Source organism: Sebastes umbrosus, chromosome 3 (genome assembly GCF_015220745.1).
Source record: "Sebastes umbrosus isolate fSebUmb1 chromosome 3, fSebUmb1.pri, whole genome shotgun sequence".
Classification (NCBI taxonomy): Eukaryota; Metazoa; Chordata; class Actinopteri; order Perciformes; family Sebastidae; genus Sebastes; species Sebastes umbrosus.
The window spans coordinates 12735181-12749522 of NC_051271.1; the positions used below are offsets into that span (position 1 = coordinate 12735181).

The 14342-nt window shown below is 42.2% G+C and overlaps 1 protein-coding gene across 5 annotated transcripts in view; it reads left to right on the top strand.

Annotated features, from left to right (window-relative positions):
* Positions 1 to 13744, top strand: part of fam184b (family with sequence similarity 184 member B) — a 28385-nt gene extending 14641 nt beyond the window's left edge. The window contains exons 6-18 of one of the 5 annotated variants that reach the window (XM_037764140.1): positions 716 to 1249; positions 2781 to 2888; positions 2982 to 3280; positions 4022 to 4175; positions 5533 to 5652; positions 5825 to 5954; positions 6269 to 6399; positions 6625 to 6740; positions 7634 to 7996; positions 8093 to 8219; positions 10734 to 10841; positions 11995 to 12392; positions 13105 to 13744. In XM_037764140.1, the coding sequence (XP_037620068.1) occupies positions 716 to 1249; positions 2781 to 2888; positions 2982 to 3280; positions 4022 to 4175; positions 5533 to 5652; positions 5825 to 5954; positions 6269 to 6399; positions 6625 to 6740; positions 7634 to 7996; positions 8093 to 8219; positions 10734 to 10841; positions 11995 to 12392; positions 13105 to 13177 (2661 nt within the window). In that variant the 3' untranslated portion in view covers positions 13178 to 13744. The remainder of the gene's footprint in view (positions 1 to 715; positions 1250 to 2780; positions 2889 to 2981; positions 3281 to 4021; positions 4176 to 5532; positions 5653 to 5824; positions 5955 to 6268; positions 6400 to 6624; positions 6741 to 7633; positions 7997 to 8092; positions 8220 to 10733; positions 10842 to 11994; positions 12393 to 13104) is intronic. The other 4 variants (XM_037764142.1, XM_037764141.1, XM_037764144.1 and 1 more) reach the window with 4 other exon arrangements.
* The last annotated feature ends 598 nt before the right edge of the window (positions 13745 to 14342 follow it).

Below are 14342 nucleotides of genomic sequence, written 5' to 3' on the forward strand. Positions count from 1 at the left end.
ACCTAAAAATAACATCTCCAAATGTGTCCCCCTTCTTTTGGTGTAAATAAGTACAAGTACATTCTGTAAACATTCACAATTAATGAACAATCCCATTTACAAAACAGATGATGAACAGTTTGAGATGTCTCGCTACGACTAAAAACTGACTGCTGTTTCCTCAAACCTGCCAACAGTTAGTTTATCTTCTCTGTTCTCAGTTGTCCTTGTAAGTTATTGTGTTATTCGTCTGATAGTGCTGCCGAATATTAAGTTCCTTGAGCACTGCACACTGGTTTACTATCCGTGAAGAAATGAATGACAGAGAAAATTTACACTCTGTGTCCACTTTTCTCCTTTTTGACAAAGACATTTTCCACCAGTGGCTCCTACATGAACAGGAGCCTATGCTTGACTGTGTTGCGTCAAGCGTATAAGTGTTGTGAGCACGTAGGATCTATAATAGCGTATCCAGCATAGGGTCTGCTACTCTTATTAGGACAGCACAACTTCCAGTGGACACATAGGAATAGCAGTATGTTTTATTGAGAAACTGGAATTAATTAATTCTTTGTAAGTTTCACACTTTCCAAAGTCATCCAGTGGGGCAGATTGGACCCTTTGGTAGGCCGGTTCTGGCCCTAAGGTCATCCAGTATGTTTGACAACCCTACAGCAGATTGTACAGGTGTACCTAATAAAGTGGCCATGACGTTGTATGTTGTGTTTGTTCCCAGCATGCTGAGGCTCTGTCCAGCCTGCGTTCTGAGATGGTGAGAGCCCAGACGGAGGAGCTACGTCGCATCCAAAAACACGCCGACGACGAGCGAGACAAGCTGCAGAAGGAGATCGAGAAAGAGAGAGAAAACTCCCAGAAGGAAAGAGAGCAAGAGAAGGAGAAGATGGAGAAGGACAGAAACAGAGTGCGCAGGGAGAGAGAGGAGGAGAAGGTGGAAGTGGAAGGTATCAAAGAACACCTGAGGAGAGAAAAGGAGGAAGAGGTTGAGCGGCAGAGGAAGGAGCTGGAGATGGAGAGGGTTCGCGTTCGCTCGCAGTTGGACAAGAACATCGAGCAGGTCGAGGCGGAGAGAGCCAATGTGCAGCAGAAGCTGGAAGAGGAGAAGAAAAGGTTGGTGGAGAAGGCCGAGGAGGACAGGAAACGACTGAAGGAGCAGGTGCGGAAGGCGATAGAGGAGGTGATGAGGAGGCACGCGGCCGAACTGCACAGCGTCCAAGAAGCTCTGAGCTCAGAGAGGAAGACCAACCAAGAGGTCAGCATCTGTCTGCACACACCATGACGGGGTTATTTCAGACAGGCTCCGTAGTGAAAGAGGAGTTTTTTCTATAATGTGCACTTTGTATCAGAACTTTAAAAATAGCCTGCTGCTGTTCAGCTGTGGCAGTCGGCTCCTATAGGCTTAATTATTTTAGTTTCAGTCAGACTTTGGGTTTAATTATTCCGGATACAAGGACGAACTGCTGTGAGAAATAATTTTTCCTTTCATCGTGTCACACAGCTGCAACAGTGATACTTTCCCTGCTCTGAGTCTGTGTGAGTCACATGGAAAAAAAACTTAATTTTAACTCTGTTAAACGTGCACAGAAATCAGGATTCTCCAGCCGAGATCACTTAATCTGGGAACCTGATAAAGGGTGGTGACGTAGGGCATCTCAACGCTTTCCATTAATTTCATATGGAAAGCAGGAGAAGCAGTCGTCCAGTGCATGTTTTGGAGAGTTTGAGAGGGTCTGTAATTGTATTATGTTGAAAAATCTCATCTTTTATGCAAATAAGCCCGTCCAGTGCGACGCGCCTAGCTCACGAAACTTAGACCAAGCTGTCAAACTAGGCGATCTAGTTCTAAATTCAAAACGAGATTCAGCAGTTTGTCCCATCAGGACTCACCCACTTGTGACGCCTTAAAATGAACCATGACCAGGTCAACCAAAAAGTTCTTTTTTTTTCTTTAAAGATTTATTTTTATTGGCAAAAGGCTTATTTTACAATTCAATTCTAACATGTATCAACATTTATTTTTTTATTAAAACAAATATTGAAACCATAAAAATAAAATAAAATAACAAAAGAAATTAATAATTATAGGATTTTTTTTTGTAATGATATATTATTGAAAATGAACCTATCCTTGTATCAGATATATTTTAACTACATAATAATAATAACAATAATAATTATTATTACAATTATAATAATAATAATGACAATTATGATAATGACTAAATGAAAATCTAAAAATATAAGATACATTCAAAGTAATAATTGAAAAAATAAAGAAAAATTATTAGAAAATAAAAAACATAAACACATGTAAAAAAAAAAATACATATATATACATATTGAATAAAATGTATATGAATAATAAACACACATTTCTAGTGCACATACATGTTTATAACTCTGAATGCGTCAGTAGCGATCATGATTTGCCAAAAAGTAATTTTAAATAAAAGCAAAGATCAGAAAAAAATCAGGGCAATCTGTGCAGCATAACTGTTTTGTGTCTGATCTCACGTTAATCATCTCGTGAAACCTTTAGGCCCCCCCTCCCACCCGCTGCTTCTGAAAGAGCATATTTAATGAATATTTTTCAAACTACTAAATGTAGAGAAATAATGAGATTTTATCACATAATTGCCTGCCCTTTGAGCCTTCTTATAATGTGCACTTCATCATGACTAATTATTAATTAGGCTTAGTAATAAGGAGACGAGAGTTGGGTTAAAAAGAAGACAAGTTGTTCTTGTAATAATGGTGCTGATGAGGACGAATTTTCCTGCAAGGTGTGTGCGCGTTTGGATGAAGAGAGGAGGAACGGCGAGGAGCGACGCAGCAAGCTGGAGCGGGAACGAGAGGAGCTGAGGACTAAAATGAAAGATGCCACCAATGAGGTCAGAGGTCAAATTTACACTAGTTGAATGTGTGTTTTTAGCTGATTAAATATAAGATGATTTATAATAATAAAGTTCATTCTGTGCGTTTAGATCTGTAGGCTGCAGTCAACGATGCAACAGCAGGACAAGACGGAGCAGGTGGCCCCCGAAGCGGCAGCCACGTGTGGACCGCAGTGCTCTCGTCTGGAGGATGAGCTTCACCAGACTCGGAGTCGACTGGCTCGGATGCAGGAGGAGGCGGAGAGGCAGCGAGACAGGCAGCAGAGAGAGACGGCGTCCCTGAGAGCCGACAAACACCGGCTGGAGGAGAAAGTCCTGGAGCAGAGCCGACTGAACACGGAGAGGAGTCTTCTCGACCAGAGCCAGCGGCACACCGAGGACCGGATCAGGTAGCAGAACAAACACCGACCTGCCAGAACGGCTTAGGCTCACATTACAAAGCCTCCACTCTGCTTGTAATCACCCTCTGCCATCCTGTTAAAAGATGACTGGAGAAGATCAAAGTTGAGAAGCAAATCATTCAAACTGTGGCTCACAAACAACCTCCAGCATCTTCCCCCCTCTCTCAGTTTAATTTGAATGAGCTTCATTGACGGTAATGTGTTTCACCAGAACAGAACATGACAAGAAATTAGCTGCAGCAATAAAAAGGATACATGGTGATGCAAACAACAGTGTCAGTACATCAATGAAAATTAAATCAATATCACAATCCAAATAAACATTAGCCGTAATGGTTTTCAGAAAGCCAATTAGTCCTGTCCTGTCTCATATAGTGATTCTACATATCTTTTTCATTACTGTAACACACACTGAAAACAGCCATTACTTTTATTTAATTTACCTATTATACTTATTTTCAGGTTCATACTTGTATATTGGGTTTCTACTACTTCTATGTTTACATGCTTTTATGGGCAGTTATGAAATAAAGTTATTACGAAAAGTGAGAAATTATCAGGTTTCCACCACATCTGCCTAAATAAACCTAAGTCTTAAAATAATCGTCCTCTTAAAGTGAGTTAGAAACACTATAAAATGAGTACACAGTGTAGCGAGAAGAAGCAAATAGTGCATTTGCATGTAGGTTAAGTCGCTCCCTCACTACTTGTTCTGCTGTGTGCCTCCAGGGCAGAGTGTGAGGATCGTCTCAGAGCAGAGTTCAGGATAGAGATGAATGCCGCCGTCGCTGAGAGCGAACAGAGATGGCAGAACAAGGAGCAGGAGCTGCAGACGCAGATATCTGAGCAGCAGAGTCAACTGAGCGAGCTGCAGTCACAGCAGGTGAGTCTCCTTCACAAACTACTTGAAACCATCTGTGATCCTTGTTCTCGGTACCTCCAGGCATGCTGCTTCTCTCCATTAAAAAACATCTAATTATAGCCTCATAATCACACTGTTTAGTTTACTGTTCATACGAGATGAAGATTTGGGCGGTGAACCTGAGGTCTGGGACTGATCTAGACTAGCACTGAAAGACACTTTTCTTAAAACTAAGGAGGGCTGCACAATTAATTGAATATTAATTGCGACCACGATTTTGGCTTCACGCAATTAAATGAACATGATCGACTGCGACGTTGACGTTTAAGATGAGCGTTCTGTTTTGGCTTCACTTTTGGGGAGCTATCATGCCCGTAGACTGTATATAAGAAGTGGACGTAGTCACCGTGACGTCACCCGTTGACTGCCGTTTTGAAGCCTCGAGTTCGGCATTTTAGCCGTCGTCATCTTGGTTTTTGAAGAAGTAAAAGCCATTATATACCTCAGTAGTGTCATCGATAAGCAGGGCGGAACGGATGCAGATGTCAGAGCCAGAATCGACAAGGCAAGGGCTTCATTCATACAACTTAAGAACATCTGGAGCTCCAAAGAAATCAGCCGGCGGCCAAAGCTCGGATTCTTCAACTATAATATCAAACCAATACTCCTCTATGGTTCAGAGACGTGGAGGACAACCAAGAACACGATAACAAAAGTACAAACATTCATAAATAACTGCCTGAGGCGGATCTTAAACATCCACTTGCCAAATACCATCAGCACCAATGATCTCACACACTGTTCCTTTAATGTGTCATCTTTTATTTTGGCTATAGGTTTATGTCCGACTTTTCAAACTGCACACATTAAGATGTGTAAATACTTCTCAGCCTGTGAAAGCAGTCGTATAATGACCTCTGCGACCCTGATGATGTCACTTGGGTGTTTAAGCTTTGGCGTGACAGTTTACCAGAAAGCCTGCGATGTGGAGTTTGAATGATGTGGGTGTTTACCAGGCAGGAAGGGTTTAACGCTCTTTACCTTTTAGCTGCGTTATGCAGGATCCAGTGTTTTGAAGCTTGAGTCATACTCGAGACTAAAAGTCTGGATATTTCAGTGGCATCGATTTGACCGTTCCCCAACTTAATGGAAGTGCAACACTAAATCGCTGGAGTACTCTTTTAATTAGTTCCATAAGCCTGTTTTGAGTGCACAATGAAGTTTATTTATTTATTTATTTTAAGAAAGCTTCAGTTTGCAACTTCTTAAACAAAAGGGACACATTTAATCCAATACTTGCTCGCAAATTCATCATTTTAGGATTACAGACAACACCACAAACAGACCCTTAAAAATCCTTTTGCTCACGCCGATGCAGGAGGAGAAAAAGAAGGAGGGCTCTGGAGATGATTGCCATGGCAACCCCGAAATTGACAGGCTGAGGAAAGAGGTCCAAGACACCAAGGAGATAAACAAGAAGCTGAGGGATCTGCTGCAGGTACATTAAAAATCACGTGTACTCTTGTTTCATAGGTTTTTCCTCTGTGATGAATAATTGAGCAGCTTTGATGATGGCACTGCGGGGAAGAGGCATCGTAATGCTGAGTGTGTGCATGTATCTATCGTTAACTACTACTGTAAAAGGACAACATGTGTGTGTTGATGTGTTGGAGGAGCCCCAGTCTTTAGGAGAGGAGAGACACAGTCACGCCAAGGCTCTGCAGGCGTTGGAGAGACAGGCGAAGGAAGACGTGCTGTCTGAGAGGAACAGACTACAGACAATGCACCACCTGGAGCTAGGTATCACACACATGTACACACACGTTAAAACACAGGTATCACACACACATGTAAACACATTAACACGCATTAACACATTCAGGCATGAGTGTTAACATGCAGACAGTAACGCACTCTGTATAACACACACACAGCTGCATGGACAAACACACACACACACAGAGAGATATACACATTGAGATTATAAATTCAACAGTGAAGTTGCTATTGCCATGGATACACTTCACCATGGCAACAGCAGAAGGGTACCTGTAACAGTGGGCCAAATTGATTTTGTTTTCTGTCTGTGGTTCTGTGTGTGTGTGTGATATCAGATAAGCAGCGTGCAGAGTTGACCCAGCAGCACACCGAGTGGAGCAGACAGATGACCCAGAGACACATGCAGCAGATAGAGGACCTGCAGGCTCAACTGCAGGCACACACACAGATGATGGCTCTGCAACAGGTAACACACACACACACACACTGCGACGTCCACTGGGATGAATGTGCACAACGAGTAACACGCAAACACACACCTCTCAGTCTCTTTGTCTGCACACACAAACACATCACAGCCGTTTCATAATTGATATCTTTATCGTTCACGTGAATAAATCACTGTCTGAATCTTAGAATGAATGCAGATATTAACAGTGTGTATCTAATGTATGCATGCTTGTGTGTGAAGGATCTGAAGCAGCAGAACCAGAATCAGGTGTTTGAGCGACAGCTGGACGAGAGCCGCTGTGCCATGCTGGAGCTGCAGAGAGAAAATGCAGCACTGAAGAAGCAATTAAAGGAAAAGTAAGGAAAGAAGTGGTGTAGTTACTTCCACATTATGTCATTCAGGGCTGCAACTAACCATTATTTTCATCGGTTCATCTGCTGATATTTTCTTTCTTGATTCAATGTCAGAGAATAGTGAAAAATCATCCCAGTTTCCCTAAACCCAATGTGAAGTACAAGAGGATTGTTGAATGTTTCATCCAATCAGCAGTCCAAAACCAAAGATAGTCTGTGTTCTATCATCGATGACGAAGAAAAGCATAAAATCATAAAATCATAAAGCATAAAAGCATAAAATCCTCACAAAGCATAAAATCCTCACATTTCAAAGGGCGGAAATGGTGAATCGCTGAAATTATTAATCAGTTATCAAAGTAGTTGCCAATTAATATGCTGTCGATAGATCGATTAATCGTTTCAGCTCTAATATCCTTAGAGTCAAAAAACTAATGTCTAACTACCAAGTTACATACTGAATTGGAGGGAGACTGGGGGCAATTGCAACAAGGGACATGTGTAACATGTCAAATTGCACCAATCAGAAACGAAACAGAACCATGAAACTCATTATGCACGTGGTCCTGCTTACTACATGCTAATTTATTGAGATTTAGGATAAGTTCCCATTGAAAAATTGTGTTTTTATCTATTAAAATGTATCAGTTAGTTTACAGGTTCATTGCAGTAATGTGTTGCACATTCTTGATTTTTGAGTTTTATTATTTATGGTCTATGTGAAAACTAGTAGAAATAATATAGTAGAGTAAAAAGTGGGCCAAGTTAGCAGCGGTATTTCCATCAGTGATGATTCAGCCATTTTCAAGATCCCTTTTTAGCATAATTTTTATTGTATTAAACTCTTCCACTTCCATTATTTCCATCTTTCTCTTCTATCTACTGTCCCTTATCAGGTCAGTACAGGAGAATCCTGAACCTGAAGAGAAAAAAGAAGAAGAAATAATCGTAGATTTGAGGAAGAAGAGAGACGCCCAGCTGGAAGAAGAAGCACAACGTCTGAAGGAGGAAGTGGAGAAACTGAGGGTGGAGATGGAGAAACTGGAGGAGTCGCAGAAACACTGGGAGGACAAGAAGGAGGAGGACGTCAAAGAAGAGGAGGTGGACGAGGAGAAGAAGAAGGAACGGGAGGAGGACAAGAGGAGAGAGGAGGTGGAGGAGATCAGGAGGAAGCACAAGAAGGAGATGCAGAGTTTGGTGTCGGAGTACAGCAGCGCCCAGACGCACCTGCAGGCTCGCATAGTGGCCTTGGAGAACGAGTGAGTAGAGGACAGACGAGGGGACAAATACACTACACACAGAGTTTAAAAATGAAGGACGGGTATGTGAGAAAAGTGTGTGTCTTTGTGTATATGATTTAACTGCAGACTGCGTGAGCGGGAGGAACGGTGCAAGAGGAGGGAACCTCGATGTGACGACCTGCAGCTGGGGAGGCTTCAGGAGAGACTGACGGAGAGAGACCAGCTCATTAAACGATTAGTGGTGAGAGCACACACACACACACACACACACACACACACACACACACACATACTACAGACTCTAATATCACTTGTTCACCTGAGAAACTGCTCTTCTGATAACGGATTAGCCTGGTGATATTGTATATTGTTCTTATTGTCAACAAATCCCTCCAAAATCCCCCACTGACTAGTGTTGTAGTCAGCGTCTGATATAGTTTAATCCTAAAACCTCCATTGTTGTCCACAAACTATTAAAGGTACAGTGTGTAAGATTTGGCGACATCTAGCGGTGTGGTTGCACATTACAACCAACTGAGTAATCCTCCGCTCACTCCTCACTTTTCAAGACTGCGGTAATGTGAACCGCTGAGTGCAAAACTGTGGTAACACCATTCGCCTCACTCAGAGGCCATCCTTACCAACATCCATAATAACACTAGGAGCAACAAAAGTCAGATGGCGGCTGGCGGTACCACAGTTTTGCACTCTGTGACTCATGTTACTGCAGTTTCACAAGCGTGTCGGAGAACTATGTGGCCTTCAGGTAACGTAAAAATGTGAAAGGCTCTCTCTAGAGCCAGTGTTTGGTTTGTCCGTTATGGGCTCCTCGTGAAGAGGACTCGCTCCCTATGTAGATGTGAATGGCTCATTCTAAGATAACAAAAACACAACGATTCTTAGTATCAGGTGATTATACACTAATGAAAACATAGTTATGAATATTATATTTCATTTCTGCTAATAAATTCCCAAAATGCCACACATTGTTCCTTTAAAAACACATCACTTTTGCACTGGGTGACATGTTCTTACGTTACAATGAACAAGGGGCGCTGTAGGAAGTCGACCCCACACATTCGGCCCTGCTGCCGAAACTACTCACAAGAGCACCAAATCTGTGGCTGGAAATAGTCCCCAACAAATGCACTATTCGCTCCTGTTTGAGTTCTGTGAACTCGCTAAAAACTACAGTGCCCAGCTGTTTTGGGAAATTATGCACTAACTTTTATTGGATTTGTTGACAGTAAATATATATATATATAGAGAGAGAGAGAGAGAGAGGATAGCACCAGTCTTATCTTTTCAATCTGTCCCTGTGCATGACACTATGAACAGGCAGCTAACAGAAACTTGTTTGTGCAATATACTTTATTTCCAAGGCCACTGGTAGCCATATAACACTCACAACAGTACTATTAACTATACCATGTTTTTCAGTTTTCATGATTCGGTGTCCCTGGTAATACTTTAAAGCCTCTGAACACCCACACAGGTGTTTTCAGTTATTCTGGCTGATTAGACCTCTGCTCAGGTTGAAGGTGGTCTTCATCTACCAGTAAGAATGATAAAGGTGTAATCTGTCCCGTCCTAACAGGTGCAACAAAGCTAACAGGAGACTCACTCAATTACAGTCTTTACCCGCCCACACAGTCCTGAGCAGAGGTCTAATCAGCCTCATTAATTGAAAACACCCGTGTGGGTGTTCAGAAGCTTTAAAACATTTTGTTTAAAGGTTTCTTGCTAAATGACTCTGAAGATGCCCACAGTCCTGATATTTGAGCTTGGCAGTTCATTCTTGACCTTGGAAACAGATGTTTTTTTCCTAATATGAGTTGGAGAAGCTTGTATTGTTTAGCAGGGTTCAATATCTTTATTTGATCTCAACTCAAGGTCCACTTACTCGCTTGTTGTGCAGCTTTTGGTAGCACCACACAGTCCTCATTAGCAGATTTAGTTTCCATTAATCTGAGCTCTTCTAGGACTTCTCATTCATGTGGAGCTGTGGGTGTCCTGGTGACATAGAGGTTCGGATGGCCGTTTCCATGCTGCGAGGCAGACAGGCGTCTGTGTCTGCTGGTTTATTCACCTGAGGATCGCAGAGACCCTGCGGAGACCACCTCTGAATGTGGTCTGAAAGATCGGATCTCAATGCGTCCTCATTGCGTCTTGAGTGCGTTCACACCTGTACTTAGAGTTATCCACTTGTGATCCGATCACTCAGGACGCATATTAATACCAGGTCTGAACAGGACCTCGGTCTCTTAACTGTTGCTATCCAATGAAGGCAAAATGCCTAAAAAAAGCAATCTTTGAAAAAAGTTGAGTTTAGTTCAGAACCATGTGATATGGTAAAAAGCTCCAGAGCTGGCGAGTAGGTGAACCTTTAGTTGAGATCAAATAAAGACCCTGTTAAACTGGTGGTTTATAAAAATGCTGCAAAATGACCCGACGGGTGGAATTTGAGAAATTCCTGGAGCTAATTAACAGTGTAGTGACCAAGAGTTTATGTAAAACTGGGACATTTTAACCACTCAAACCAAATCAAAGTAGCACACGCTTCATTAATCATCATATATGCGTAGGAGAACATTTTTCAACGTGTCCTCTGCCAGCGTTCTGCGTCTACCATCTGTGTGGCATGAGGCAGAGTAGCAAACAAGTGCACCCTCCAGACACAACTCTAGTACAACAACAACAACACCAACTGTGAATGAGGCCAATGAAAGTCCTTCCTCATCCTCCTTCCCTCCAGGAGGAGAGGCATCAGCTGCAGCTCCACCCTCCTGTTGCCGGGGACAACAGCACCCTCAGGCTTCGTGACGGCAAGTCCCGCCCCGGGAGCGTCACGTCAACCATGAGGGTGAGTCTGTTTGTTCATAATGTATTCATCAAAACGAGCTTCCTTCCAGCCAGAAGTGCTCACTGGGCCAGAGCCAACTTCCCACTGACACGCTTCCCACTCCCAGTCTGTCGGAGAGACGACGCGCTGAGTCATGTGACCATCACACTGCTTTCAATTACTACTAATAAGAAAAAATAATAAACTAATAACTTGGCCTGTAATTTCAAAGCCTTGTATGAATGTTTTTAAGAATGAAAATTTGGTTCCTTCAAAATAAAACCAAGTCTAATGATGTAATCTTGAACCACAGGATCCAGTGTGCATTAACTTGCCGACATTCATTTTGGTGTCAATTATGGATAAGTGATCACAGACCATCTAGGCTGGTAAATCTAAGCATACATCAGTATTTAAGCATGCATGCTGTTTAACTGACGTTTTGACCGCTAATGATGAATGCTGTGGTCAGCTTGGATTTCAATGGCGACGAAGAGAGTGGAAAAAAGGGATCAAAACATCACAAACCACTCCTGCAGTGTAACCTGCTTCTCTGGTGTTACTATTTGTATTGTCAAAATATGGCTAAATATTAGGGATGTCAATCAATTAAAATATTTAATCGTGATTAATTTCAAAAATTAATCACACATTTTTTTTGTATCTGTTCAAAATGTACCTTAAAGGGAGATTTGTCAAGTATTTAATACTCTTATCAATATGGGAGTGGGCAAATATGTCTGTTTTATGCAAATGTATGTATATAACAGTGACAAATATTGTCTAGAAACCCTCACAGGTACTACATTTAGCATAAAAATATATGTTTGAATCATAACACGGCAAACTGAAGCCCAACAGGCAACAACAGATGTGTGTGTGTGAGTGTGCTGACTTGACTATGACTTGCCCCAAACTGCATGTGATTATCGTAAAGTGGGCATGTCTGTAAAGGGGAGACTCGTGGGTACCCATAGAACCCATTTTCATTCACATATCTTGAGGTCAGAGGTCAAGGAACCCTTTTGAAAATGACCATGCCAGTTTTTCCTCGCCCAAATTTTGTGCAAGTTTGGAGAACAAATTAAGGTGCCAGCGTGAATCTAAGTGTTATTTAATCATGTGGATTTTTATTTACATCATAGACTATAATGTGAATTTGTCGTCCCAACAGAGGAAGCAGATGGAGTCTCCTCCTCGTGTCACCAGCATCCCCAGCGCCGGTACTTACGACAGTAACATCTTCGTACCCCCCTCCTCCTCATCGTCTTCCTCCTCCTCCTCCGTCCATCAGCACTCCTCCTCAACCCTCCCCCACCAGTCCACCTCCCAGCCTCAGACCACCTCCCACTACTCCAGCTCCTCTCTTCCACACAAGCACACCAACCTCTCCCTCAGCCAACATTCCTCCCCCTCCCTCCCTCGCGCCACCAGGTCCCGGACCTCCTGCATCCCGTCCACCCCGGCGCCCACCGCCCCGCTCCCCGTCTGCCCCTCACCGCAGACGGGCATCCGCTACGTGTCGCCCTCCTGCCAGGAGCCACATGCACACCTGCAGGCCCAATCAATCAGGTAGGAACATTTTAATATCTTGGCTGCGATGTTACTAATCTAATAAGAAGGGAACGGGAAAGCTGCACACTCCTTACTCCAATGAAATATCGAGATTTCGGCAAACTGCTTTCTCCACGATAAGATACCACAGTCGTATTATAATAATTTTGATATATATTATTATTTTTTTTCTATTTTTCTATGTATTTTTTTTTTTTTATATTTATTTATTCATGTAGATAAATATATGTTATTATATAGATATATTATAGATATTAATAAGTATGTTTTCCTTAGTGTATAATCACCTGAAAATAAGAATCGTGTTTTCGTTAGCTTAGATGAGCCGTTTATATCTACATAGGGAGCGGGACCTCTCGACGGAGTCCACCACGTTGCACCGCCATGTTTCTACAGTAGCCCAGAACGGACAAACCAAACTTTGTTAACTTTTCCTGCTTGGGCCGGAGTTGATAACGTTCCAAATAACTCCAAATGGCTCTAGAGAAGACCATTCGCGTTTCCACGTCAGCCACCGTAGCTCTCCAACACGCTTGGCACAGAGGCTTCAGTTGGTTGCAATCTCCTCACCTCACCGCTAAGATAACACCAGATCCCACACACTGGTCCTTTAATAAAGATATTGGTGAATGAGGCACAATGCTCTGAAACAATATATTAATTATGATATAAAAAATGTTAATGTTTATGTTTCTTGTGTGTTTTTTAGGGGCCCGTATCTGGAGCAGAGGGGGACAGATGGGCTAAAACAGGAGTGGTTCACCAAATACTTCTCCTTCTGAGCACAAAAACACACATTAACACACACACACACACACACAGCAGCTGCAAGTACATTTCTTCATATACAGTTCATTGCTTCTTATACACATCCGTTTGCTTCCCACATACACACACACACACACACACACACACACATACATAACCACATCAACATACATATGGGCTCATCACCAGCAAGGCCATCTCAAACATTGCCTCAAAGCTCAACCAAAAAGTGCTTCTCAAACACATGCCTGACCTCGTCTCAGAACATATAGGCCTGCCGGATCTTGTTTGTATAGTTTGGAATGTCTCCATATCTTTTTTTTAAAGCAGTCTTCCTTTTTTTAAAAAAAAAATGCAACCTTTGCTCTAATCTCATCAAGCGATTTATTCCAGGAAAACGTACATTTCTTGAAAATCAACAACCAAGTGTCTCTTCGTGTATGGAAGCATTCGACGTATTCAATCAAGATCCTCGTCAAAATGGACACACACGACTCACCGTACCAAAATGAAGCTTGTTTCAATGCAAAAATGTATGATAATCTTAATGAACAAATTGAATAAATATTTTGTTTTTGTAAGTGCTCCTTCTTTGTACTCTGGTGTAACAAAGGAAAGACTGGGATTACATGTATAAGGATAGTGGACAGCGAGCTGGTCATTGTTGCTCACCCTGTTGGGGTTTATTTCGCAATAATGACCAGCTGGCTGTTCATTATTCTGCTTATTACACGGCTACTTACAAATCAATAATTTGACACAAAAACACTGATTTCAAAAGGATTTTATTGATTTAAAAAGGATTTTATTGCTTCCGCTAAAAAAAAATAGTCCACTTGCTGTGTACCGAGACCGGAACTGCGTCCATAGTAACAGACCGTAGAATGCCGTAATTGACCAATCTGGATTGAGTATTCAACAAAGCCATGTAATAAGCTAATTTTATCATATGTATGAAATTAGAGTTAGCACCATGGATGTATAAAGAGAACTGGATACTGCGTTGGAGGCGGGCTCCCGTTCATTCTTATGAGAGTTGCTCAGTGTTGCATGAAGCCAAAATAGCTATACTGTCGAGTGATAAAGTATCCAGATCATCCGGCGATCTTCCACATCCATTGGGCCTGTAGAGCAGGCGCAGCAGCGTTTCCTTTGACTCTACTTCCCAACCCTCGAGCC